The sequence below is a fragment of the Chelonoidis abingdonii genome, chromosome 14 (assembly GCF_003597395.2).
Source record: "Chelonoidis abingdonii isolate Lonesome George chromosome 14, CheloAbing_2.0, whole genome shotgun sequence".
NCBI classification, from domain to species: Eukaryota; Metazoa; Chordata; order Testudines; family Testudinidae; genus Chelonoidis; species Chelonoidis abingdonii.
The window spans coordinates 28,623,963-28,647,875 of NC_133782.1; the positions used below are offsets into that span (position 1 = coordinate 28,623,963).

Consider the following 23,913-nt stretch of genomic DNA (forward strand, 5'->3'; position numbering starts at 1 on the left):
TTGTTTTGCATGTTCAGTGACTTGAAAGAATCCATTGCGGGTCTGTGCCAGAGGTGGGGTTTGAGCTGGGGTTTCCCACCCCCCAGGAAAGCACCCTATGCCCAGAGCCCATGGATTAACTCCCCTGTGAGATGTGCGCTGGACAACAGGTGAGGTAAATCATTGTGCCGCTGGAAAGGGAGAGGCGAGAGCTTCCTTGGGGGTGTGTGGAGGGCTCCCCTGGAGTCTTGAGAGCAGCAGGGGGGTGAGGGGCAGGTGGGGGACCAGGACTTTTAAAGAACCACTTTGTTCCCCTGTGTGCAGAGGAAGAGGGTTGAGGGGAGCACAAGCTGGTGGTGGTGTGGGAGAGGCATGGGACGGGTGGAAAGCCAGATCTGGCACTGATGGAGGTTAGAGCAGCCTGAACGCCTGGCCCAGGGATGCATCCCCATTGGCCCAGAGACCTGGAGAGAACAAGCAGAACATTCCCTCGGTCCACAGCAGACGAGCCTCCCTCACAGCTTCTTCCACATGATGCTGGGATTTCAGGGGAGGTCTGGGAGAGGATGGGATTTGGGGTAGGCAGGGAGCATGCAGAGCAGCCTGGATTGCAGGGTGCACTTTGGGAGAGACCAGGATTTGGGGGCTGGGTGAGGAGCTCTGGGAGAGGCTGGGAATGTGGGGGGCTGTGTGGGGCGCTAAGGGAGGGGCTGGGAATGTGGGGGGGGCTGGGTGAGGAGCTCTGGGAGAGGCTGGGAATGTGGGGGGCTTAGCGGGGAGCTCTGGGGGAAGCTGGGAATGTGGGGGGCTGGAGGGAGCTTTGGGGGAGGTTGGGAATGTGGGGGGGCTGGGTGGGGTGTACAGGGAGAGGCTGGGAATGTGAGGGGTTGGGGGAGCTCAGGGAGAGGCTGGGAATGTGGGGGGCTGGGAGAGGAGCTCTGGGGGAGGCTGGGAATGTAGGGGGCTGGCGGGAGCTCTGAGGGAGGCTGGGAATGTGAGGGGCTGTGTGGGGAGCTCAGTGAGAGGCTGGGAATGTGGGGAGCTGGGCAGGGAGTTCTGGGGGAGGCTGGGAATGTGGGGGAGGCTGTGAGTGCAGGAGGGTTGAATGGGGCACCACGTGCTGCTGTACCACTGCACAGGGGTAAATTTCCCCATTCTGCTCAGTGCTGTAACAGCCGTGGCAAACCTCTGGCATCTCAACGAAGAAGAGGTGTGAGTGAGGAGCTAATGCTTGGAGAGATGCCCGGTAAGGCTCATTGATTAGCACAAATGGGTTATGTGGGAAGGCACAGAGCGTTGCTCCGGAAATGCATATGTGCACACCGCTCCCACTCTGTGGCTTTGCCATCCAGGGGAGACTTTGCTTTCACTCCAGGGAACAGGCTTGTGTTGTGTCCTTTGTGACTGCAATAAATAAAGCCCAAACATTTAATCACGGAGGGAAATGCTTTGTGGGCCACAAATCCCCACACCCTTCTTTAATAGCTGCATGAGGACTGGATCCACAGTGGCCAATGTTCCACCCTCCGGCTATGCACCTCAGAGCTGCTGAGGCCAAACCAAGGGCTCCCCAGCGCAGATGGATCGGAGGAGTTAGCACAAAAAGAGGAGTTGCTTCGAAAAGATCAAACGTGGCTGTGAAGATTGTTAGCTGCATTTGTGCTGTCCTCTTGTTCCCCCTTCAATCCAATGCTTCCCAGCATGAGAAGCCTCCCTTGTATTGACTCTCATGCCGCTCAGATTCAGGAACACAGGTCATGCAGGGAAAGTCTCCTGTAGTTCTGGCTTTCCCAGCACACAAGAATGACCCCAGTGAACTCTGGGAGATACGTTGAAGCTTTATGCTCATTTCTTAATCACAGACATTGGCGTGGCTGCAAAATAGCTCTGAGCTGGGGGATGGCTAGGAAAGGGCAGAGAGCGGCAGATTTTGCCATTGCCAGACCAGCTGGTCTGAATTTCTGACCTCAGCGACCCCCCGATGAGAATGTCCTGCATGCTGCCCCCAAATTCTCACATCCTCTAGGTCATGGGCCCAGCCAGGTAGAGTCTGACTTAGTCCTGAGGGTGTGCAGCACCCAGCACAACAGGGCCCTGATCCCGCCTGGGTATTTTGGGCACTACCACAAGGTACATATTGGCTACTACTAATAAATAATAATTGGAAGGTTCATTAAAACAGGACTATTCCGACTGCTCATAATAATAGCACTTTTCTTGAGTAGATCTCAAAGTGCTCTGCAAAGGAGCATAAGATCATCATTGCCATTTTATAGCTAGGGAAACTGAGACGTGATTTGTTCAAGGTGACCCAGCAGCAGAGCTAGGAGGAGAACACAACGCTCCTGAGTGCGAGGCTGGTGCTTTAGCCACCAGATAACACTGCTTCCAGGGAATTCAGCTCTCACTAGCCTGTATAGTGTGAGAGGCTGTATCTCATGTGCCCTAGCTTCAAAGGGCACTGCAGAACACAACCAACAGCAGGCATACACCTTGCAGTGTCAGCAAGCTGGAAGCCAATGCAGACGCTGCAGGCGACAGTGTAGGATGACTGGCTCCATCACATACAGCCGAGTGAAGCTTCCTAAAGGGGCTTGTGACTGTGCCTGGAGACTAACTGGGAGGTCTGGGGGGTTGCACAAACTGGCACTGCGGAAGTTCAGAGGTTTTTTTCTGTTGTATTTGGTCTTAAATGAAAGTTGTTTTCAGGCTGATGCTGATTGGTTTGTAGCTTTTGGTTTGGTTTGGTTTGGAGTGAGAGCTCACTTTACCTGCCCTGTGCATGTGGTGTAAAATAGGAATGGTTTGTTACTTACAGTTCTATAGTATCTTCCATATCAAAGGCTCTCCAGGGAACCTGACTGGGGTGGCCTCACCACTCCCTGCCTTGCAGCTCCCCTGGGCTGGAGCATGGTAAACGTTTAACATCAAGAAGCAAGATAGCTGAGCAAGTCACACGACAGGGGGAGAGTTTAACACGGGCAGACTGTGATGACCTAAACTGGACTGTGGCTGGGACATGGTAGCTGACACCCAACATGGCTCTCCGTTAACAACACAAGCTTCGAGTTGCCATTCTGTGCCATCAGAACAACAGCACCTTCTGTAGCACAGCACCCTTGAGCCCTCTCCTGAGGCATAGATGAGGTACTAACTCAGGGAAAGGGGCCCCCTGCAGAATCACTGCAGCACTTAGGGGTATCCCCTCCGCCCCAGTCCAGGCCCCTACACTGCCCAGCTGCTGTGCCTGCAGAGCAAGGTGGGAGGGTGCTGGTGCTCAACCAGCTGGTTCTGTCCATGCTCTGGCACTGGTCCTGGGGATCCTGGCCTGGCTTCAGAGGTTAGCTCTGGAGTTCTTCGGGCCAGGACAGCACTGGGTCCCTGCAGGGGTTTTGAGTCTTCCCGTGGAGGAGTGGGGACAGGGCCTGCTCAGCCTTTGCAGCCAGGTCCATGTCTTCCGCCTCCAGGCCCTGCAGAGACTCCTTTATTTTGCAGGTAGTCTGGCATGGAGCACGTTGGCATACACCTTCCTCCACCGCCTCCGAGGGCTCCGATATGACAGGCAGCTCTTTTATTTTCATCCGAGTGGTCTTCAGTGAGACCTCTCTGAGCTGCTGGTCTTCCACCAGGACCTTCTCTGGACCTGGAAGCTGGTGTCAGCAACAAGGTCCATTATGGCCGCCAAGGGGGCAGATCTCCTCGCGGAGCCCCTGGTGCACAACCTCCAGCTTGGTGTACAGGTGGTGGAGTCCCTCTCGGTGCGCCAGAGGCAAGAACCACCAGAATTGGAGACCTCCTGGACTATGACTAGGAGGAGTGGGTGAATCCCCTGATGCTCAGTCAGCGCATGGGGCTCTCCATCCCTCATACTCCCAGGAACCTACTCCAGGAGGTGAGGGCACCCTTACTGCCCACCTCATGGCCCTTCCTGTCACCCCTGACCCTCCAGACCTTGTTATAGGCCCCTTGCCGCATGAGCCCCCCTTGGATAACCTGAGCCAGTTGCGTGACTTGCAGCCAGCTTGTTTCTGAATCATGCCTGGGGAACAGATGTACACCTTTGTGCTCCACACATTCCATTTCTTCACCCTCGTGTCCAGCCAAGACATCAAGCGGTAGGACCTTCTACCACCTGTGGAAGGTGAGGAACCCGGTGGGCCAGTCTGTACTCCATCCTGGCCCCTGCCGGGGCTATCAGCTGGCAGCTCCTTCATGGAGCCGTGAGCACGAGCGTGTGTACCTGGCTCGGTTCACCCCCCTCCCTGACATCTGCCCTGCCCGTGGCATATGGGAGACCCTGGCACATGTCTACCCCCCTTTGCCAGCTCCCCCAGAACCTTCTCCTCAGGTTCTGGTTGCACTTTTCCGCACACCTTCTGATCTGTGCTCACCTTGTCTGTGGCCCCACTCGTCAACCTCCTCCTGGTGCTGGCCAAGGTGGCTGTTTGTAAAACCAGGAGGAGGATGCTGAACAGGGATGAGCTCTGTGACTGTGGGACTATTTCCATTCCTCCCTTGGTTCACGCATCCAGCAGAGTTCCTCTGGGCCACATCCACTCATAGGTGCTAGAACTAGGGGTGCTGGGGGTGATGCACCGCCTCCTGGCTTGAAGTGGTTTCCATCATATCCAGGGTTTACAGTTTGGTTCAATGGCTCTCAGCACCCCACTGTACAAATTGTTCCAGCACCCCTGCGTCTGCTGGCTCCCTAGACACCTTTGAGGAGCAGTGGGCACAGTCCAGGGTTCTCTGCTCAAGGTACCCCTCAGGATCCCTGATTTTGAACCTGTAACTCTCACTCCTGTCCAGAGGTGGCTCTAGGTATTTTGCTGCCCCAAACATGGCAGGCAGGCTGCCTTCTGTGGCTTGCCTGCGGGAGGTCCCTGGTCCCGCGGATTCAGCGGCAGCCTGCGGGAGGTCCGCCAAAGCCGCAGGACCAGCGGACCCTCCTCAGGCATGCTGCCGAAGGCAACCTGCCTGCCACCCTAGCGGCAACCAGCAGAGAGCCCCCCATGGCTTGCCGCCCCAGGCACGCGCATGGTGTGCTGGTGCCTGGAGCCACCCCTGCTCCTGTCCCTGGTTTATCATTTGTTGTCCCCCAAATTCATTTGCGTTCTTGGCACAGTAGCGCCTCCCCTTATGCTGAGGGAGGGGCCTTCAAACATGGGTGGGCTTGTGCCCACCCACCCTGGGAACTCAATAGGTGCAGAACAAGGTGGTGTCTTCTTTGCTCACCCGAGCTCCCATAAACATCAATCTGAGTTCCATGCCCAGGGACAAACAGGACTGGCCCTTGCATTTACATGTTGCCTTTGTGATTCTATCATCCCTGAGACAATGAATGCAACATGAGAAAAGATCAACACTCAAGAAAGCAAAGTGGAGAGAGCCCGTCCAGCCCCCACCTGGGCAGGGCTTTGTTCTAAAATCCAGAGAAATCCCCAGTGGAGGAAAATGCAGGTTTCCTTATTGAGTGGTAGGCTGGAAAGCCCAAAGTGCATCAGTCAGTCCTAATGGGCTCTGAGAGAGCACAGAGCAGAACAGCCTGGCCTGACTCTAAGCCTATATCCCATAGGTACCTATTACCTAACATTGGCAGGATCTGGGATGGTTTATATCCCTGCAGCAGCACAAGATGGGGAGGAGGGAGGTACATGTTCTGCTGCAAACAGCATCCTTCTGCTGAGGCATTAGCTGCTCTGCACGCTCACTGAGGGGGAAATACGATGAAGGGTGGGTAAAAGCCAGAGGCTTGGGAGTGTGACCAGCATAATAAAATCCCTCTCCCCAGCCACAGGACAAAGTGTTCCTTAGGGGACAAGCTGCAGAGGTTCCTAAAGGACGTTAGTATAGAGGGCAGGAATGCATACGGAAGCAGGAAACTTTCACAGTAACTCAGTGTTTGCACCAAAAGAAGGGGAATTTGAAGAAGTGAAAAAACATTTCAAAGGGCTAAATTCTGACTCCAATGGAGCTCTTCACTCATTTACGCCAGCAAGAATTTGGCTTGTGACGTCTAAATGTTCTGTCTGGTACCTGAGTTACAGCCACAAAATCTGGGCATTCAGATGCAGAGGCCTAGTTCATGCATGGATGCAAACAACAGAGAGAATGATGGGTATGAAAGGGACCAGCACACTTCCTACTCATAACTGGCCTCTAGTTCCCAGGTTCATTCCTAGAGACTTTTTAGAACACAGGTACAATACCTGCTAGCCTCCAGTCTTCTGATACAGAACCTAGTTTTAACAAGAAGTTGCATAGACCAACAGATAATAGACACTGAAAAAGCAAACTGTAACAAACTCAGACAAATAACGCTGTTACAGAAGATTCAGGAGAGAGGCTGAGATGGTTTGGACATATGTCAGGAATGGTCCTGGAAAGGTTACCATCTGTGGCAATACATGCCAGAGTGCAAGGAACTAGAAATAGAGGAAGACCGAGGATGTGTTGGATAGACCTGGTGAAGAATGACATGGAACCAAAAGGTTTATAGAAGAATGAAGCTGTGAAGCTGGTACAAGATAGAAAGTGATGGAAAGATTGCATTTGCCCCTGTCATTGCTGTTGAGCTGAGGGATGGGAATCAAAGAGAAGAAAGAGAAAAAAAATAATCATAATGCCACTATATAAATCCCTGGTATGCCTGCACCTTGAATGCTGCATGCAGTTCTTGTCACCCTATCTTAAAAAGATATATTAGAATTGGAAAAGGTACAGATAAGGGCAACAAAAATGACTAAGGATATGGAACAGCTTTTATATGAAGAGAGATTAAAAATACTAGGACTTTTTATTTGGAAAAGAGACAACTAAGGGGGGATATGATAGAGGTCTATAAAATCATGAATTAAGGGGAGAAAGTGAATAAGGAAGTGTTATTTACCCCTTCCCATAACACAAGAACCAAGGGTCACCCAATGAAATGAATAAGCATCAGGTTTAAGACAAACAAAAGGAATTTCACTGGGAGTTTACAGGGGCAGTTTGCAGGGGAGACTTAGAGACCTAGGCAGAGGAACCGACAGGCTAGTGAAGGGAGTGGGTGGTGGTCTGCCAGTGTTCTGGTGCCTGTTGGGGGTTTGTTTTGGTTTGTGTTTCTTGGACTAACAGGTTTTAGGTGGGAAGGCTATGACCGAAACAGAGGCAGCAGTGAAAGACACAATGAGGATGATTGGATGTGGAAGCTGTGGCATGTACATGATCCTGGAGGGGTACCTGAAAAGAGTTTCATCTGCATGAAGTGCCGCCTGATAGAGCTGATGGAAGAAAAGATCTGAGGACTGGAGATGCAGGTGGAAACTCTGCTTGAGTTTAGAAGGGGGTTCGAGCAGATGATGAAGCAAAGACATGAGGAGGCTGAAGGGATAATCTCAGACTTGCAGATGGAAGCAGGACCAAAGAATTCTAAGGGGAGACTGCTGGGTGAGGAAAGTGGACAGTGGAAGCATGTGACTAAGAGACCAGGCAGAGGAAAAGACGGGCCAGTGAAGGAGAAATAGAGCTCAGGAACAGGTTTGCGGAGTTGGAAAATGAAGAAGGGGCACAGCAGGTGGTCGCTGAAGGTGAGAGGGCAAGAAAAAGAGAGAAGAGCAGCTAGTCCTACAGGAAGAGGGGAAGAGTCAATGGAGACAACACCAAATATGAGCCCCAGGAGGATACAGGGATGGGTTGCAGAGGATTGCAAGGGTGAATAGAAAATCGAGAGGACTTGCAGCCAGTGGAAGCAGGGATAGACCAGAGAATCACACTGTCACCAGGAAAAGGCAGGTCTACGTGATTGGGACTCCTTACTGAGAAGAATAGACAGGCCTGTAACTAGAGCTGATCCAGGAGAACAGAAGGGTGTGCTGTCTGCCAGGTGCTAAGATACGGGATGTGGACCTGAGGCTGAAAAGGATCCTAACGGGAGCAGGAAAGAATCCGTTGATTGTCCTTCATGTGGGAACGAATGATACGGCTAGATTCTCGCTGGAACGTATCAAGGGAGACTATGCCAGACTGGGAAGACGCTTAAGGAAATCGAGGCTCAGGTGATCTTCAGTGGGATTCTGCCTGTTCCTAGAGAAGGGCAACAAAGGTGTGACAAGATTATGATTATGCGATCAACAGATGGCTCAGGCAGTGGTGCTATAAGGAGGGCTTTGGGATGTATGGGCCACTGGGAAGCATTCATGGACAGAGGACTGTTCTCTCAGGATGGACTTCACCTGAGTAAGGAGGGAAATAGACTTCTAGGATGGAGGCTCGCCCAACTGATTAAGAGAGCTTTAAACTAGGAATTGGGGGAGATGGTTGGGAGATGTCCAGGTAATCTCCACGCCGAATTTAACATTGAGAGGGAAGAAAACAAAGTAAGAAAGGATACAGCTGTGGGCAGAAGAATGGACATAAGGAGGAAGGGTAGTGTAGATACCAGTCTAATAGGTGATACTGGTGGTAGAATGTCTGTGCCTAACCAGGTAAAGAATGTCAGTGAAGCCAAACGGCAAAAATTAAGATGTCTGTACACTAATGCGAGGAGCCTAGGTAACAAAATGGAGGAACTAGAGCTACTGGTGCAGGAAGTGAAACCGATATTATAGGGATAACAGAAACATGGTGGAATAGTAGTCATGACTGGAGTACAGGTATTGAAGGCTATGTGCTGTTTAGGAAAGACAGAAATAAAGGCAAAGGTGGTGGAGTAGCATTGTATATCAATGATGAGGTAACTGTAAAGAAATAAGAAGTGATGGAATGGATAAGACAGAGTCTGTCTGGGCAAAAATCACATTGGGAAAGAAAGCTACTAGAGCCTCCCTGAGATAGTGCTTGGGTGTGCTACAGACCGCCGGATCTGATTTGGATATGGATAGAGACCTCTTTAATGTTTTTAATGAAGTAAACACTAATGGGAATTGTGTGATCATGGGAGACTTTAACTTCCCAGATATAGACTGGAGGACAAGTGCTAGTAAAATAATAGGGCTCAGATTTTTCTGGATGTGATAGCTGATGGATTTCTTCACCAAGTAGTTGAAGAACCAACAAGAGGGGATGCCATTTTAGATTTGGTTTTGGTGAGTAGTGAGGACCTCATAGAAGAAATGGTTGTAGGGGACAACCTTGGTTCGAGTGATCATGAGCTAATTCAGTTCAAACTAGATGGAAGGATAAACAAAAATAGATCTGGACTAGGGTTTTTTTATTTCAAAAGGGCTAACTTTAAAGAATTAAGGAAATTAGTTAGGGAAGTGGATTGGACTGAAGAACTTGTGGATCTAAAGGCAGAGGAGGCTGGAATTACTTCAAGTCAAAGTTGCAGAAACTATCAGAAGCCTGCATCCCAAGAAAGGGGAAAAAAATCATAGGCAGGAGTTGTAGACCAAGCTGGATGAGCAAGCATCTCAGAGAGGTGATTAAGAAAAAGCAGAAAGCCTACAAGGAGTGGAAGATGGGCGGGATTAGCAAGGAAAGCTACCTTATTGAGGTCAGAACATGTAGGGATAAAGTGAGAAAGGCTAAAAGCCATGTAGAGTTGGACCTTGCAAAGGGAATTAAAACCAATAGTAAAAGGTTCTATAGCCATATAAATAAGAAGAAAACAAAGAAAGAAGAAGTGGGACCGCTAAACACTGAGGATGGAATGGAGGTTAAGGATAATCTAGGCATGGCCCAATATCTAAACAATACTTTGCCTCAGTCTTTAATGAGGCTAATGAGGAGCTTAGGGATAATGGAGGATGACAAATGGGAATGAGGATATGGAGGTAGATATTACCACATCCGAGGTAGAAGCCAAACTCGAACAGCTTAATGGGACAAAATCAGAGGGCCCAGATAATCTTCATCCAAGAATATTAAAGGAACTGGCACATGAAATTGCAAGCCCATTAGCAAGAATTTTTAATGAATCAGTAAACTCAGGGGTTGTACCGTACGACTGGAGAATTGCTAACATAGTTCCTATTTTTAGAAAGGGAAAAAAAGTGATCCGAGTAACTATAGGCCTGTTAGTTTGACATCTGTAGTATATAAGGTCTTGGAAAAAATTTTGAAGGAGAAAGTAGTTAAGGACATTGAGGTCAATGGTAATTGGGACAAAATACAACATGGTTTTACAAAAGGTAGATCGTTGTGCCAAACCAACCTGATCTCCTTCTTTGAGAAGGTAACAGATTTTTTAGACAAAGGAAATGCAGTGGATCTAATTTACCTCGATTTCAGTAAGGCATTTGACACGGTTCCACATGGGGAATTATTAGTTAAATTGGAAAAGATGGGGATCAATATGAAAATTGAAAGGTGGATAAGGAACTGGTTAAAGGGGAGACTACAACGGGTCATACTGAAAGGTGAACTGTCAGGCTGGAAGGAGGTTACTAGTGGAGTTCCTCAGGGATCAGTTTTGGGACCAATCTTATTTAACCTTTTTTATTACTGACCTTGGCACAAAAAGTGGGGAATGTGCTAATAAAGTTTGCGGATGACACAAAGCTGGGAGGTATTGCTAACACAGAGAAGGACCGGGATATCATACAGGAAGATCTGGATGACTTGTAAACTGGAGTAATAGTAATAGGATGAAATTTAATAGTGAAAAGTGCAAGGTCATGCATTTAGGGATTAATAACAAGAATTTTAGTTATAAATTGGGGACACATCAGTTGGAAGTAACAGAGGAGGAGAAGGACCTCGAGTATTGGTTGATCACAGGATGACTATGAGCCGCCAATGTGATATGGCCGTTAAAAAAGCTAATGCAGTTTTAGGATGCATCAGGCAAGTATTTCCAGCAAAGATAAGGAGGTGTTAGTACCGTTATACAAGCACTGGTGAGACCTCATCTGGAATACTGTGTGCAGTTCTGGTCTCCCATGTTTAAGAAGGATGAATTCAAACTGGAACAGGTTCAGAGAGAGGCTACTAGGATGATCCGAGGAATGGAAAACCTGTCTTATGAAAGGAGACTCAAAGAGCTTGGCTTGTTAGCCTAACCAAAAGAAGGTTGAGGGGGGATATGATTGCTCTTTATAAATATATCAGAGGGATTAATATTAGGGAGGGGAGGAATTATTTAAGCTTAGTACCAATGTGGACACAAGAACAAATGGATATAAACTGGACACTAGGAAGTTTAGACTTGAAATTAGACAAGGTTTCTAACCATTAGAGGAGTGAAGTTCTGGAACAGCCTTCCAAGGGGAGTAAGTGGGGGCAAAATACATATCTGGCTTTAAGACTAAGCTTGATAAGTTTATGGAGGGGATGGTATGATGGGATAGCCTAATTTTGGCAATTAATTTGGCAATTGATCTTTCATTATCAGCAGATTAGTATGCCCAGTGGTCTGTGATGGGATGTTCGATGGGTTGGGATCTGAGTTACTACAGAGAATTCTTTCCTGGGTGTTGCCTGGTGAGTCTTGCCCACATGCTCAGGGTTTAACTGATTGCCATATATGGGGTCAGGAGGAATTTTCCTCCAGGGCAGATTGGCAGAGGCCCTGGAGATTTTTCACCTTCCTCTACAGCATGGGGCACGGGTCACTTGCTGGAGGATTCTCTGCAGCTTGAGGTCTTCAAACCACAATTTGACTTCAGTAACTCAGACATAGGTTAGGGGTTTGTTATAGAAGTGGATGGGTGAGATTGTGTGGCCTGCATTGTGCAGGAGGTCAGACTAGATGATCATAATGGTCCCTTCTGACCTTAAAGTCTATGAGTCTATGAGTCTACTTCTTCACCCAACACACAGTAGAGTTCTTTACCAGGGAATGTTGTGAAAGCCTAAACTATAACGGGGTTCAAAAACAAATTAGATAAGTTCCTTCAATAGCTATTAGCCAAGATGGTCAGGGACACAGCCCCATGCATGTCCCTAGTCTCTGTTTGCCAGAAGCTGAGAATGGGTGACAGGCTGGATCACTCAGTGCTTCCCTGTTCTGTTCATTACCTCCAATAATAGAGTTAGAAGGGACTGCAAAGGTCATCTAGTCCAACCCTCTGTCAGGATGCAGGATTTCTTGCATCTAAACCATCCTAGACAGATGGTTATCCAGCCATGAAGCAGTGCCATGAAGCAGTGCATGGAGTGGCATTGGCCACTATCAGAAGACAGGATATTGGGCTAGATGAACGACTGGTCTGACTCGTTATGGCTGTTTTGATGTTCTTAAAGAAAATCTAAGGGAAAAAGGAGTTCAGGAGAGCTGACAGTTTCTCAAAGAGACAATATTAAAAATGCAGTAGTAAACCATCCCAGTGAGGGTGGGGGAGAGTGAGCAGTGGAGGGAGGAGGGATGGAGTGAGCAGGGGGCAGGGCTTCAGAGAAGGTGCAGGATGGGGCATAGTCTCAGGAAAGGGGTGGAGCAGGGAGCGTGGCACGAGTTTTTGGGTTTGTGTGATTAGACAATTGGCAACCCTACCGGGCGGGCATGTGAAAGCCCTGTCCATGCTGAAAGAGCATGCCTAACATTGCAGCTGACAGCTCAGCGGGCACCAGCCAGCGCAGGTGCAGCACTGCCCAAATCTCAGGTGGACTGCGTCCATGTGGGCGCAGCTTATGCATGCGTGGGGGCCCACTGACTGTTTTGCCCTGGTGCCAGGAATTGGTGTCAGCAGGCCTGGTTCTATAAATACATTAGGATCAAGAGAGAGATGAAATAAAGTGTAGGGCCACTACTTAATGGGGAAGGAGAGCTAATGACAGATTACATCCAAAAGGCTAAGATGTTTAATGCTGTAATAAGCCTCTGTCCCAAATCTGGACCTTAGCGTCCAAAAATCTGGGTGCCCAGCATGAACCCCTCTAAGCTCAATTTACCAGCTTAGATCTGATCTCGCTGCCACTAGCCAAAATTTCCAGGGTTTTGGCCCCCTCTGGTCTCCCCAAAACCTTCCCTGGAGGGACCCCAAGACTCAGAAACCCTGAGCCTACAACAAAGGGAAATAACCCACTTCCTTTCTCTCTCTCTCTCTCACCCAGACTTTCCTCTCTGGGCTAACCTGGGAGTATTGATGCAATCTCTTTACATCACAATACCAAGAAGCATATCTCCTCTATTCCACAAAGAGACAAACCCCAAATACAAGGAAACAGAAGAGATTCTATCTCTCCTCCCCCTTAGCTTCTTCCCGCCCTGGGACACTAGGAGAGTTAAACACAGAGCGTAGTGTTTCCCCTCCCCCCTGTCTTTCCTTTCTCCTTAACCAGAGAAAAACTCAAACAGGTTTTAAAAAGAAAGCTTTATATAAAAAAGAAAGAAAAAAGACATGAACATATTCTCTGTAACAAGATGACAATACAGGGCTATTGCTTATAGAAAAATATGAATAAACAGTCTGATTCAAAAAGATATCCAATTTGAAACATTCCAGCAAGTTACACACATGTAAATACACCCAAAACAACATAAAAGCCTATATTGTTTTTCTACCTGTACTTACAAGTTGGAAACAGAAGATAAGACGATAGAAAGAACCTTCTCATAGCTGAGAGACTAACAAAAGACCCAGAGTCTAAAAATTCCCTCCCTGACTTTGAAAAATCCAGTTTCCTGATTGGTCCTCTGGTCAGGTGTTTGGTTCCCTTTGTTAACCCTTTACAGGTAAAGAAACATTAACCCTTAGCTATCTGTTTATGACAAATGCCTATTTTGCTTCAGTCTTCCATAAAAAGGTTAATGGTGACCAGATGCTCGGCACAATAAATAGGAACAAAAAAGGGGAAGGAACACAGGAAAGAACAGATTAAACAATACTTAGATGAATATTCAAGTCATCAGAGGCTGATGGAATTCACCCTAGGGTACTGAAGAAACTAGCTGAAGCAATTATATCTGAGAACTCATGGAGGATGGGTGAGGTCCCAGAAGACTGGAGAAGGACAAATATAGTACCTGTCTTTCTAAACGGGAACAAAGAGAACTCAGGAAATTATAGACCAGTCAGCCTAACTTTGAATTCTGGACAGCTACTGGAACAAATTATCTTACAAATTGCTTGTTTAAAGCTAGAGGATGACTGGGGTGGTAAGTAATAGCCAACATGGATTTGTCAAGAACAAATCATGCCAAACCAATCTAATTTCTTTCTTTGACAGGATTACTGGTTAGTGAATGGGAGGAAACGGGAATACGATATATCTTGATTTTAGTAACACTTTTGCAGTCTGATAAGCAAAGTAGGGAAATGTGGTCTAACTGTAATTACTATAAAGTGGGTGTCCTACTTGCTAAAAAAACATACTCAGAGAGTGATTATCAATGGTTTGCTGTCAAACTGGTGCGGGAGGGGGGAGAAGATGTGTCCATTGGGATCCTGTAGTTATATACCCTGGGTCCAATGCTAATCAATATTTTCATTAATGATTTGAGTAACTGCATGAAAAGTAGGCTTATAAAGTTTGTCGATAACATCAAGCTGGGAGGGTTTGCAAGCCCTCTGGAGGACAGGATTAGAATTCAAAATTACTTTAAGAAATTGGAGAATTGGTCTGAAATCAACAAGATGAAATTCACAAAAGAGAAGTGCAAAATACTACACTTAGGAAGGAAAAATCAAATGCACAGATAGAAAATGGAGAATAACTGGCTAGGGGGTTGTACTGGTGAAAAGCATCTGGAGGTTATAGTGGATCACAAGTTGAATATGAATTAACAAAGTGATGCAGTTGCTCAAAAGGCAAATGTCATTTTTGGCTGTAGTAACAGGGGTGTCATATGTAAGACACAGAAGATAATTATTCCATTTACTCACCACCGGTGAGGCCTTAGCTGGAGTTCTGTGTCCAGTTCTGGGCACCGCACTTTGAGAAAGAGGCGGACCAACGGGAGAGAGCCAGAGGAGAACCTCAAAACTGACAAGAGGTTTAGAAAACCTGACCGATGGGGAAAGGTGAAAAACACTGGACATGTTTAGTGTTGAGGGGGGACCTGTTAACAATCTCCAGATATGTTGAGGGCTTGGGCTGGGATGTATAAACATCACACTGGAGAAGAAGAGGTTAAGGATCAGCTCTGGGCCCAGATGACACTGCAGGCCATTCCTGGAAAGCCTGCACATGTTGGAGATGGAGCTTAAAAAGGGAGGCAGAGCACCTGAGAAGCAGATAGACGGGGGAAGGGAGCAGCCCTGTGCTCTGAACTCTGGGGGAGGAGCACCCCACGAGCTCATGGTGCCCGAGGCTTGGAGATACTGACCCAACCAAGCCTGCAAAGGAGGTACTGGGGACTTTTGAAAGTCAGGAACTTTAATTTTGTGGTCAATTCTGTATTTTTCCCTATGGGAAGAGGAGACACTGATCAGAAGTGATCCAGGGAAACAGCTACGTAGAACCCCAAGGTGCAGGTCTTAGCTGCCTACCATTGGGCCCTGGATCGGTGCCCAGTGGAGAAGGTGTACCTGGGCTCCCCTACCAGCCTCTAAGGAGGGGACAACTACAGAAGTCTATCCCTCAGCTGAGAAGCTAAGTGGGGAAGATTCTAAAGGTGCAAGGGTCCAGACCCTAAAATCCCAACCCAAGGGGGGAAGCCCTGAAGCCCCTTTCTCACTTCTGAAGATATCTGCATCATTGGACTCTGTGTTCCTCAAAAGGGATGGCACTGAATATGTGACCCAGCCAGGGGGCTGAGCGACTGAAATGACAGCCCTCTATGTGGCAGATATATAGTGAGAAAAGGGAATGCCCGGGAGGAAGGCAACGTGCCACACCCCAACCTGACCCCAATGTGACACTGCTGGTGAGTGTTCCCCTGTACAGGGCTGTTATAATGAGGACAGAGATCAATTGTTCTCCGTGTCCACTGACTGTATGACAAGAAGTGAGGGGCTTAATCTGCAGCAAGGGAGAATTAGGTTAGATAACAGGAAGAATTTTCTAACTATAAGGATAGTTAAAGCTGCCTAGAGAGATTGTGGAATTCCCATCACTGGAGATTTTTAAGAACAGGTTGAACAAACACCTTTCAGGAAAGGTCTGAGTTTATTTAGTCCTGCCTCAGCTCAGGGGACTGGACTAGACGACCTCTTGAAGTCCCTGTCAGCCTTGCAGTTTTGTGTTTCCACATTTTTGTTAGCCACTCAGCTGCTTATTCTTGTGTACTGTCTGAGCTCATGGATGATACCATCCATTCCTGGGACATGCTGCTCTTTGCTATATCAGCTTGTTTCAGCACCTCCTCCTCTGTCTCTACCAACTACCAGAAACAGGTAGGTCTGGGGTAGGTATACTCCCAGCGTCCTGGGTGGGAAAAAGCAATGCAAAGAAACCATTTATCTTCTCTGAAGCAACCTTATTTCCTTCTTGTTAGCCCAGCCGGATCCCTGATTCTTTCACAGGCCTCCTGTTTCTGAGGTACTTGATGGGTTTCTTGCTATTTGTTTTTATATCAGAGGGTGAGATTTTCAAAAGCACCTAAGTGACTAGAAGCACAAGACCTATTGACTTTCAACCTGACTTGTGCAGTGAAATCACTTGGGTGCTTTTGAAAATTTATTTCAACTTCCCTCTTAGCCCAGTTCCTACTTTCCCTTTGACTTTTCACCTGCCATTATTCAGTATTATTATTGTCTCTACAATGAGATTCCGGGCTTCTCACTGTGTGTCACTCCGAAGCCTGGAATGTCTGAGTCAGTGTGAAGTGATGGAAGCAGCTACCAGCATGGCTGAGAGCTCTTTTTGTTCCGAGTATCACCGGGTTCCCCCATCACTGGGTTTTGTGGCCTGTTACTGTCCAATTTTAAGTTCTCAGCCATTTTCACTTTACACATTATACCCCTGCAACATCAAGCCATGTGTCTCTGCCATGCCAAGAGTCCTAGACTATGATGGTATCAGAGGTTGTATGAGAGACTGCACAGATGGGCCAGCTGCCACAGTTCCTCAGAACCACCTACACAACAACACAACCAGCACACACAATACCACAAACACATCGTCCCTCATGTCACGCACTCCTGATTTGCACCTGCACAAATCAGCACGAATCTCATAGCATAGCACAAGCTGTGCACACATCAACACAATTCTCCCAGCACAACACACACAGTCACGCACACACCCCCCCAAATCACACTTACCATAAAGCCTTGAGAGTCTCCAGTCCATCGCTAGTTATTTGGAGTGTGCTAGCAACTCACAGACCCAGCCTCGACCAGGACTCCATTGTGCTAAGTCCTGTGCACACACTAAATAAAAAATGTTCCCTGCCCCAAGGAACTTACGGTCTAGTTTACGCTTCTTTCTACTGGCTGCAGTGAAGCTGGATTTCCATTTTCAGACCGATCACTGTTCGGTTTGAATAACTCCTTTCACTAGGTAACTAAGCTGTTTTTATACCTTGCCTCTCTGCTCTCTATTTCCCTTGACAGTGTTTTGTGAGGCTTCAGTAACCTCCAGGACAAATCTACAGATTTTAGTCTCCCCACCTTTGACTTTCAGTTCTTTTTGACTAGCTTCCGACTAGCAGCCCCCTTGTTATGAGGTTCCATCAGACGAGGAGGGCAGGGCTAGGAGACACCTAGGGACTGTGCTGCAGGAAGTGGTGGTGGGGATGACTAGTTAGATAGCACGTGGTAAACAATTCCCCCCATGGCTGGTATTGCCCAACTGAGGGAGCTACGTGGCTTTTACATCTTCCTCTGGAGCACCAGGAACTGACTACTGATGGACACAGAGTAGTGGATTCGATAGACCATTGGTCTGCTCTGGTGTGGCACAAGGTGAGATAGCTGACAGAATGGGTCCTTGGTCTGATCTGGTCTCACCCAATGTGGGCTAGCCGACAGAATGGGTCACTGATCCATTGTGTATGTCCCAAGGTGGGCTAGCCAATGGAATGGGTCCTTGGTCTGCTCTGGTATGGCCCAACATGGGATAGCTGATGGAATGGGTCATTGGTGTGCTCTGGTGTAGCCCAAAGTTGGCTAGCAGATAGAATGGGCCATTGATCTGTTATGTATGGCCCACAGTGGGCTAGCTGACAGAATGGGCCATTGCTCTGTTGAGTATGGCCCACGGTGGGCTAGCTGACAGGATGGGCCATTGATCTGTTGAGTATGGCCCACGGTGGGCTAGCTGACAGGATGGCTCATTGATCTGTTGTGTATGGCCCATGGTGGGCTAGCTGACAGGATGGGCCATTGATGTGTTGTGTATGGCCCACGGTGGGCTAGCTGACAGAATGGGCCATTGATCTATTGAGTATGGCCCACGGTGGGCTAGCTGACAGGATGGGTCATTGATCTGTTGTGTATGGCCCATGGTGGGCTATCACATGGAATGGATCATAGGTCTGTTCCATTTAGGCAGGACTTCTAACACTGTTTCGTTACCGAGGAGCACAGCCTGTGAAGTGACTGCCTCTCAGTGTAAGGTTATTTCTCTTTTTACGTTTTCATTATAATGTGACTAAAAGTCACACAAGTTTTGATCAGATATAACCTCTCGAACACGATACAGCTGTGAGCACTCACAGCCCAGAATATTATAACACTGCAGCATCTTTGGCGTGACTTACAAATGAACAGGATAGACTGTAACTTCCTAAATTCATCTGAAGCCAGCCAAGTGTGTACTGATTACCAGCCAATCCCAGAGGAATGAAGCATGGCAGGAGATCTCCTTAACATTAGCTCAGCTCATCTGCTTTTGAGGTGTGTGGGTGGCAGGTCAAAGCAAGTGATAATTTCTTTTCCACCTCCTGCCGAGTATTATCCATATTCTTTCATTAGACTCAAAAGAAATCAGTATAAAATGTATCAGACATGAAACAAAGAAACAGATTACCCCATTATCCAGAATTACTTTAGCCAGAAAACTGACTTTCTGTAGCCAGCTCCTTCATCATACCCAGAATGGCTCTTAAATGCATGTTGTAGTGGGCACAGAATCAGCTACTGCTCTGCCCTCACGCAGAGGGGAGGATTTTTGCTGCTGGGCGGGCTGCTGTTAAGGAAGATCATATAGGGAAGGGAAGTCCCATTTCCTTAGTGCTGTTACTCAGAGATTTTTCTGATGAGTGAAAGGCGAGAGGTGCTGCACTAAGTTCTTAATGCTGTTGTCTTTTTAAGCAAGTGTGGCCTAGTGGAGAGTGCACTGGATTGGAATGGTCCTCAATAAACCTGGGTTCTCTTCCTGGCTCCATAGCTGACTGAGTGACCATGGGTGAATCACTGCTCTGTGCCTCAATTTCCCTCTCTGTAAAATGGGCACAATGATAACGACTTCCTTTGTAAAACACTTTCAGATCTACTGGGGGGAAAGCCCTCTATATGAGCTAGGTATCGTGGTAATTATTTTGTTTAAAGGAGCTGAAATACTGAAGACTTTGAAGTAACAACCATGATCACGTGCTTGTTGCATGTTGCAGGCCACATGCTGCAATCTGGTCTTTTCTAGTTTGGATTCCTCTATGCTCGCTACTCTAAAGAGAGCAGAGGAACAAAAAGGTGCTCTGTGCACATGCTGGAGTTTGCTAAATCATAGACAGGCATCCTCAGGGCTCTGTAGATTGGAGGAGAGAAACAGCTTGAATAGTTTGCAAAGGAAAATCTCCTGTGAGCAAACCCATCCCATACTGGTAATTAACACTCCAAGGATGTGTCTACACAGCAGCAGGGAGGCTGCTTCCTGTGTGCGCAGGCAGACACATGCTAGCCCTGCTCCAGCTGATGTTCTAAAAGTAGCATTGTGGCTGCAATGGCATGGGCTGTGGCTTGAGCTAGCCACCCCAGGTACAATCCTGGCCAACTCCTAGCACATACTCAGGTGGCTAGCCTGAGCCACGGCCCTTGCCACTGCTGTGTACCCATACCCCTAGTAATTTGGGTAGATTAGTGCCTTGTTAGGAGTCTGCAAATTGAGTGTCCTCATTTGCTCTGCAGCAGGGATTGGTGCTTTTCTCTCTCACACAGGAATGAAAAGATGATGCTCTCTATCTCCAGTATTGTTACAACATGTTCTGTGTTTTTCTTTTCAGGTTTTTCGACGAGCCGACAAGAATGGTGAGTACTCAGGACGCTATCCTATCCCTATTCCCAAGTTGCCTGTAGGAAAGTAGATTTAGTTCTTTCCCTGTGGAGGTGTCTGCCAATAAAGTGACAAAGAAAAGAAAAACATCTCATTGGCTGTGAGGAAAAGCCAATCCTCCTTCCTCTGCTGCCTCTGGGAAAGCATTTAGGGAGATAAATAAATGGCTATTTGGTACTTCAGGCCCTTCCAATCTCACACAGAACTTTGTGCAATCTCTCATTCAAATTGTCCCATCTCATGAGCGCCCTAGGCATCTGGGTTTGTTACAGCAGAGGAGTAGGAGAAATGGCTAACCCCTGTCTATAACCTGACAATCAGTGCTAATCCCTGCTTGCAGCCAGGGCTGGCTCCAGGCCTCAGCACGCCAAGCGCGTGCTTGGGGCGGCATGCCACGGGGGGTGCTCTGCCAGTTGCCGGGAGGGCGGCAGGTGGCTCTGGTTGACCTCCCGCAGGCGTGCCTGCAGAGGGTCCGCGGCTCTGGTGGAGCATCTACAGGCACTTCTGTGGGAGGTCCACCGGAGCCGTGGGACCAGTGGACCCTCCGCAGCCACGCCTGCGGGAGATCCACCGGAGCCGTGAGACTGGCGAGCGCCCCCCGTGGCATGCCGCCATGCTTGGGGTGGCGAAATGGCTAGAGCCGGCCCTGCCTGCAGCACCCGTACCTGGGCTTGTTTCCATTATCCAGGCTGACCCCTATATCAGGCCAGGCCTTAGCTCTTTCCCTGTAACCTGACGTTCATTTCATGATGCTGTTTCTGGTTTCACTTGAATTTGGCTGTTGTTGCATCCTCTCTGGCTCACGCTGAAAGCAAATTCACAGCCTATGAGAAAGCAAGAACAGACCCCCATGTAGCCCAGAGCTGGTGTCTGGCCTCCATTTGGCCAGGGCTAGTGAAATGAAAACAAAGCACCCTTCAACACATGCACATTATGGGCCTCTTCCTCAGCTCACTTGTGCCAGATCTAGTCCCTCCCTACATCCACCAGCACCTATACGACTGAAGGCAAACAACAGGGGAGAAAGAAGAGTTCTGCTTCCTGCAGAGCATTGACTTTGGCTGTTATGGGACTTCAGTGGGACTGTATGACTCAGCTGCTACTGGAAGAACTCATATAGTCAGACCATAGCCACACAGCTACCTGGTTAGCTTTTAGGACCAATGGATCCCTTTCCAGTGAAGTCCTTGTCAGTCCCACAGAGCCCAGGGTGGAGGGCTGTGCCTATCCCTTGTTTTCCCTAGTTCTAGACCCTGCAGTAAATGTGCCTGACAGAAAAAAATTGGCCTTGAAATATTGTGCTGGACCCATGGGTGAAAACACAATTTGAGAGGAGTAATCTTCTAGCAATCCCACCTGTACTGGCTAATAGTCATTGAGTTTAAGGCCAGAAGGGACCACTAGACCATTCAGTCTGACCTCCTGTATATCCTGGGTCACCAACAGTACCTAGCACCTACACACTAAACCCAACAACCGAAATGAGACCAAAGTGAATGACACCCACAGGAGACTGGACTGTGGCAGAGAACAGGAGGGGCGGAGGTGCTCCAGTGCCTGAGACCCCTGCAATGTCAGGGAGATGTTTAAGTGAGATCTACCCAGATAATCCTGGCAAGTGACCCGCTGCAGGGAAAGCGAACCCCCCATCTCCCCACAGGTCGTTGCCCATCTGCCCTGGAGGAAAATAGAACATGATAAGCCACATAGCCCAATGTGTTACCATCCTACCAGCTCTGCAATGCAGAAGATTTGTCCCAAAGCCAGAGAGGAACAAGAAGCCATTCAGCAAGAAGAACCCACTGTGACTGGTTCCCCTTGGGGCACCACCTGGAACTGGGGTATCGTAGAGCCCTCTGACCCACCAGCCTGGGCTCCCTGTCACACTGTGCTGCTGTGACAAGCTGCAGACACACTTCTGGTCTTACGCTTCCACCAGCATCCACACAGGTAGGGACACACCCAGCTGCAGTTACATGCAGGGTCTCTGGCCTGCCACTGCATGTGAACCAACAAAGGAGTTAACAGCCAAAATAACCGCTAGCTTTCTAGCTTAGGACCCCAGAGTGGTACCGTCCTGCTCTGGTCAAAACCTCGACCAATATGAATTTATTATCCAGTTCGCCTCCCCCTCAATGTGGAGAGGAATATGCAACAGTCTCTCTGAGCTAAGATTCCCACACGCTTCACTTCAAACTCACTGGTTTAGATTAGAACATAAAATTAATTTATTAACTACAAAAGATAGATTTGAAGTGGTTATAAGTGATAGCAAACAGATCAAAGCAGATATATGAAGACGCAAACTAAGCTTAATATTCTAGATAGGTTGGATATGAATAGCAGATTCTCACCCTAACTGATGGTACAGGCAGGCATGTAGATTCTTAAGGCACAAGCTGCATTAGCTTTCCAGTTTGGGTTTTTCAGGTCTTCATAGTCAGGCTAGAAATCCCTTTAGCCTGGGTCCAGCACTTCCCCCAGTTCAGTCTTTTTTCCTCAGGTGTTTCTAGGAGTCGTCTTGTGTGGGGAGTGAAAAACAACAGATGATGTCACTCCCCACCTTATATAGCTTTAGCATATAGCAGGAACCCTTTGTTTCAAAACTTGGTTCCCAGACTGGTTTATGGAAAAATACTGACATCCCAAGATGGACTCCAGAATCATGTGGCCTCGTCACATGTTCTTGTAGAGTCATAGCAGCCATTACTTATAGGCTGTCTGGAGTGTTCCCAGGAACTCACCAAGTGGGAGATTAGCTTCTCCTAAGGCCTATTGTTTTCCCTAATGGCTCATTGCCCTGAACAGGCCCTTCCCAGCTAGCTATCTAGACCAGGGATCCACAACCTTAGGCACGCGGCTCACCATGGTAATCTCCCTGGCAGGCTGGGCTGGTTTGTTGACCTGCCGTGTCATCCCTCGGCCCACGCCACTTCCCACAGCCCCCATTGGCCTGGAGCGGCAAACTGCGGCCAGTGGGAGCCGTGATCGGCCGATCCTGCAGACGTGGTAGGTAAACAAATTGGCCCGGCCCGTCAAGGTGCTTACCCTGGCGAACTGTGTGCCAAAGGTTGCCAATCCCTGATCTAGACTGAAAGCATCTTGTCTAGTGGGCATTACCCAGGTGTAAACTACATTTGAAGTACAGATACGTAGTCAGTATTTATAACTTCAGATACAAAAATGATACATGCATACAAATAGGATCATCATATTCAGCAAATCATAACTTTTCCATGACTTGTACAAAATGCATCATAATTATGTCATAAATATATTATAATAATATTACTATGACGAATATGGGGCGCAATATCACACTCACCCCACCCCACCCCCTGCAGCTGGAAGCTGCTGGCTATGTCGGCTGGACTCCAATGGGAATATGTCTGTATTTAAGAGATTAACCACATAGTGTCAAGGTTTAGTAAAAACTATTTCCCCATGCTAATTTTCCCCCTACTGTTACTCACGCCTTCTTGTCAATTGTTGGAAATGGGCCATCCTGATTTATCACTACAAAAGTTTTTTTTTCTCCTGCTGATAAGAGCCCAACCTTAATTGATTAGTCTTGTAATAGTTGGTATGGCAACAGCCATTTTTTCATGTTCTCTGTGTATATGTATTGTGATGCAGCATGGCCAGAAGGCAGCATAAGAGTGTTAGCAGGGGGCCTTATTCCCTGCCAAGGGAGGAAGGTTTGCTTTAGATTAACTAGAACAGCTGTGGCCAGTTAGAGCACCTGACTCCAGTTAGAGCACCTGACTCCAGTTAGAGCACCTGACTCCAGTCATGGGATATAAACCCCTGCTTCAGTCAGACAGGGGGTGGTAGTTGAAGGAGAAAGGTTGGATTGGAGCAGAGTGCAGATTGCAGAAGAGAAGAGTTTGTCCAGAGAGAAATAGAAGGTTTGGAGGA

At 48.0% G+C, this 23,913-nt stretch overlaps 2 protein-coding genes across 2 annotated transcripts in view; both read left to right on the forward strand.

Moving 5' to 3' along the window:
• The window catches only part of E2F1 (E2F transcription factor 1), a 259,410-nt gene that overhangs the window by 128,885 nt on the left and 106,612 nt on the right, over positions 1-23,913 (forward strand). The gene's annotated exons all lie outside the window — the stretch shown is intronic.
• The window catches only part of NECAB3 (N-terminal EF-hand calcium binding protein 3), a 163,604-nt gene that overhangs the window by 15,203 nt on the left and 124,488 nt on the right, over positions 1-23,913 (forward strand). Inside the window, exon 2 of the mRNA XM_032793325.2 lies at positions 19,946-19,970. Within this exon, the coding sequence (XP_032649216.1) occupies positions 19,946-19,970 (25 nt within the window). The remainder of the gene's footprint in view (positions 1-19,945; positions 19,971-23,913) is intronic.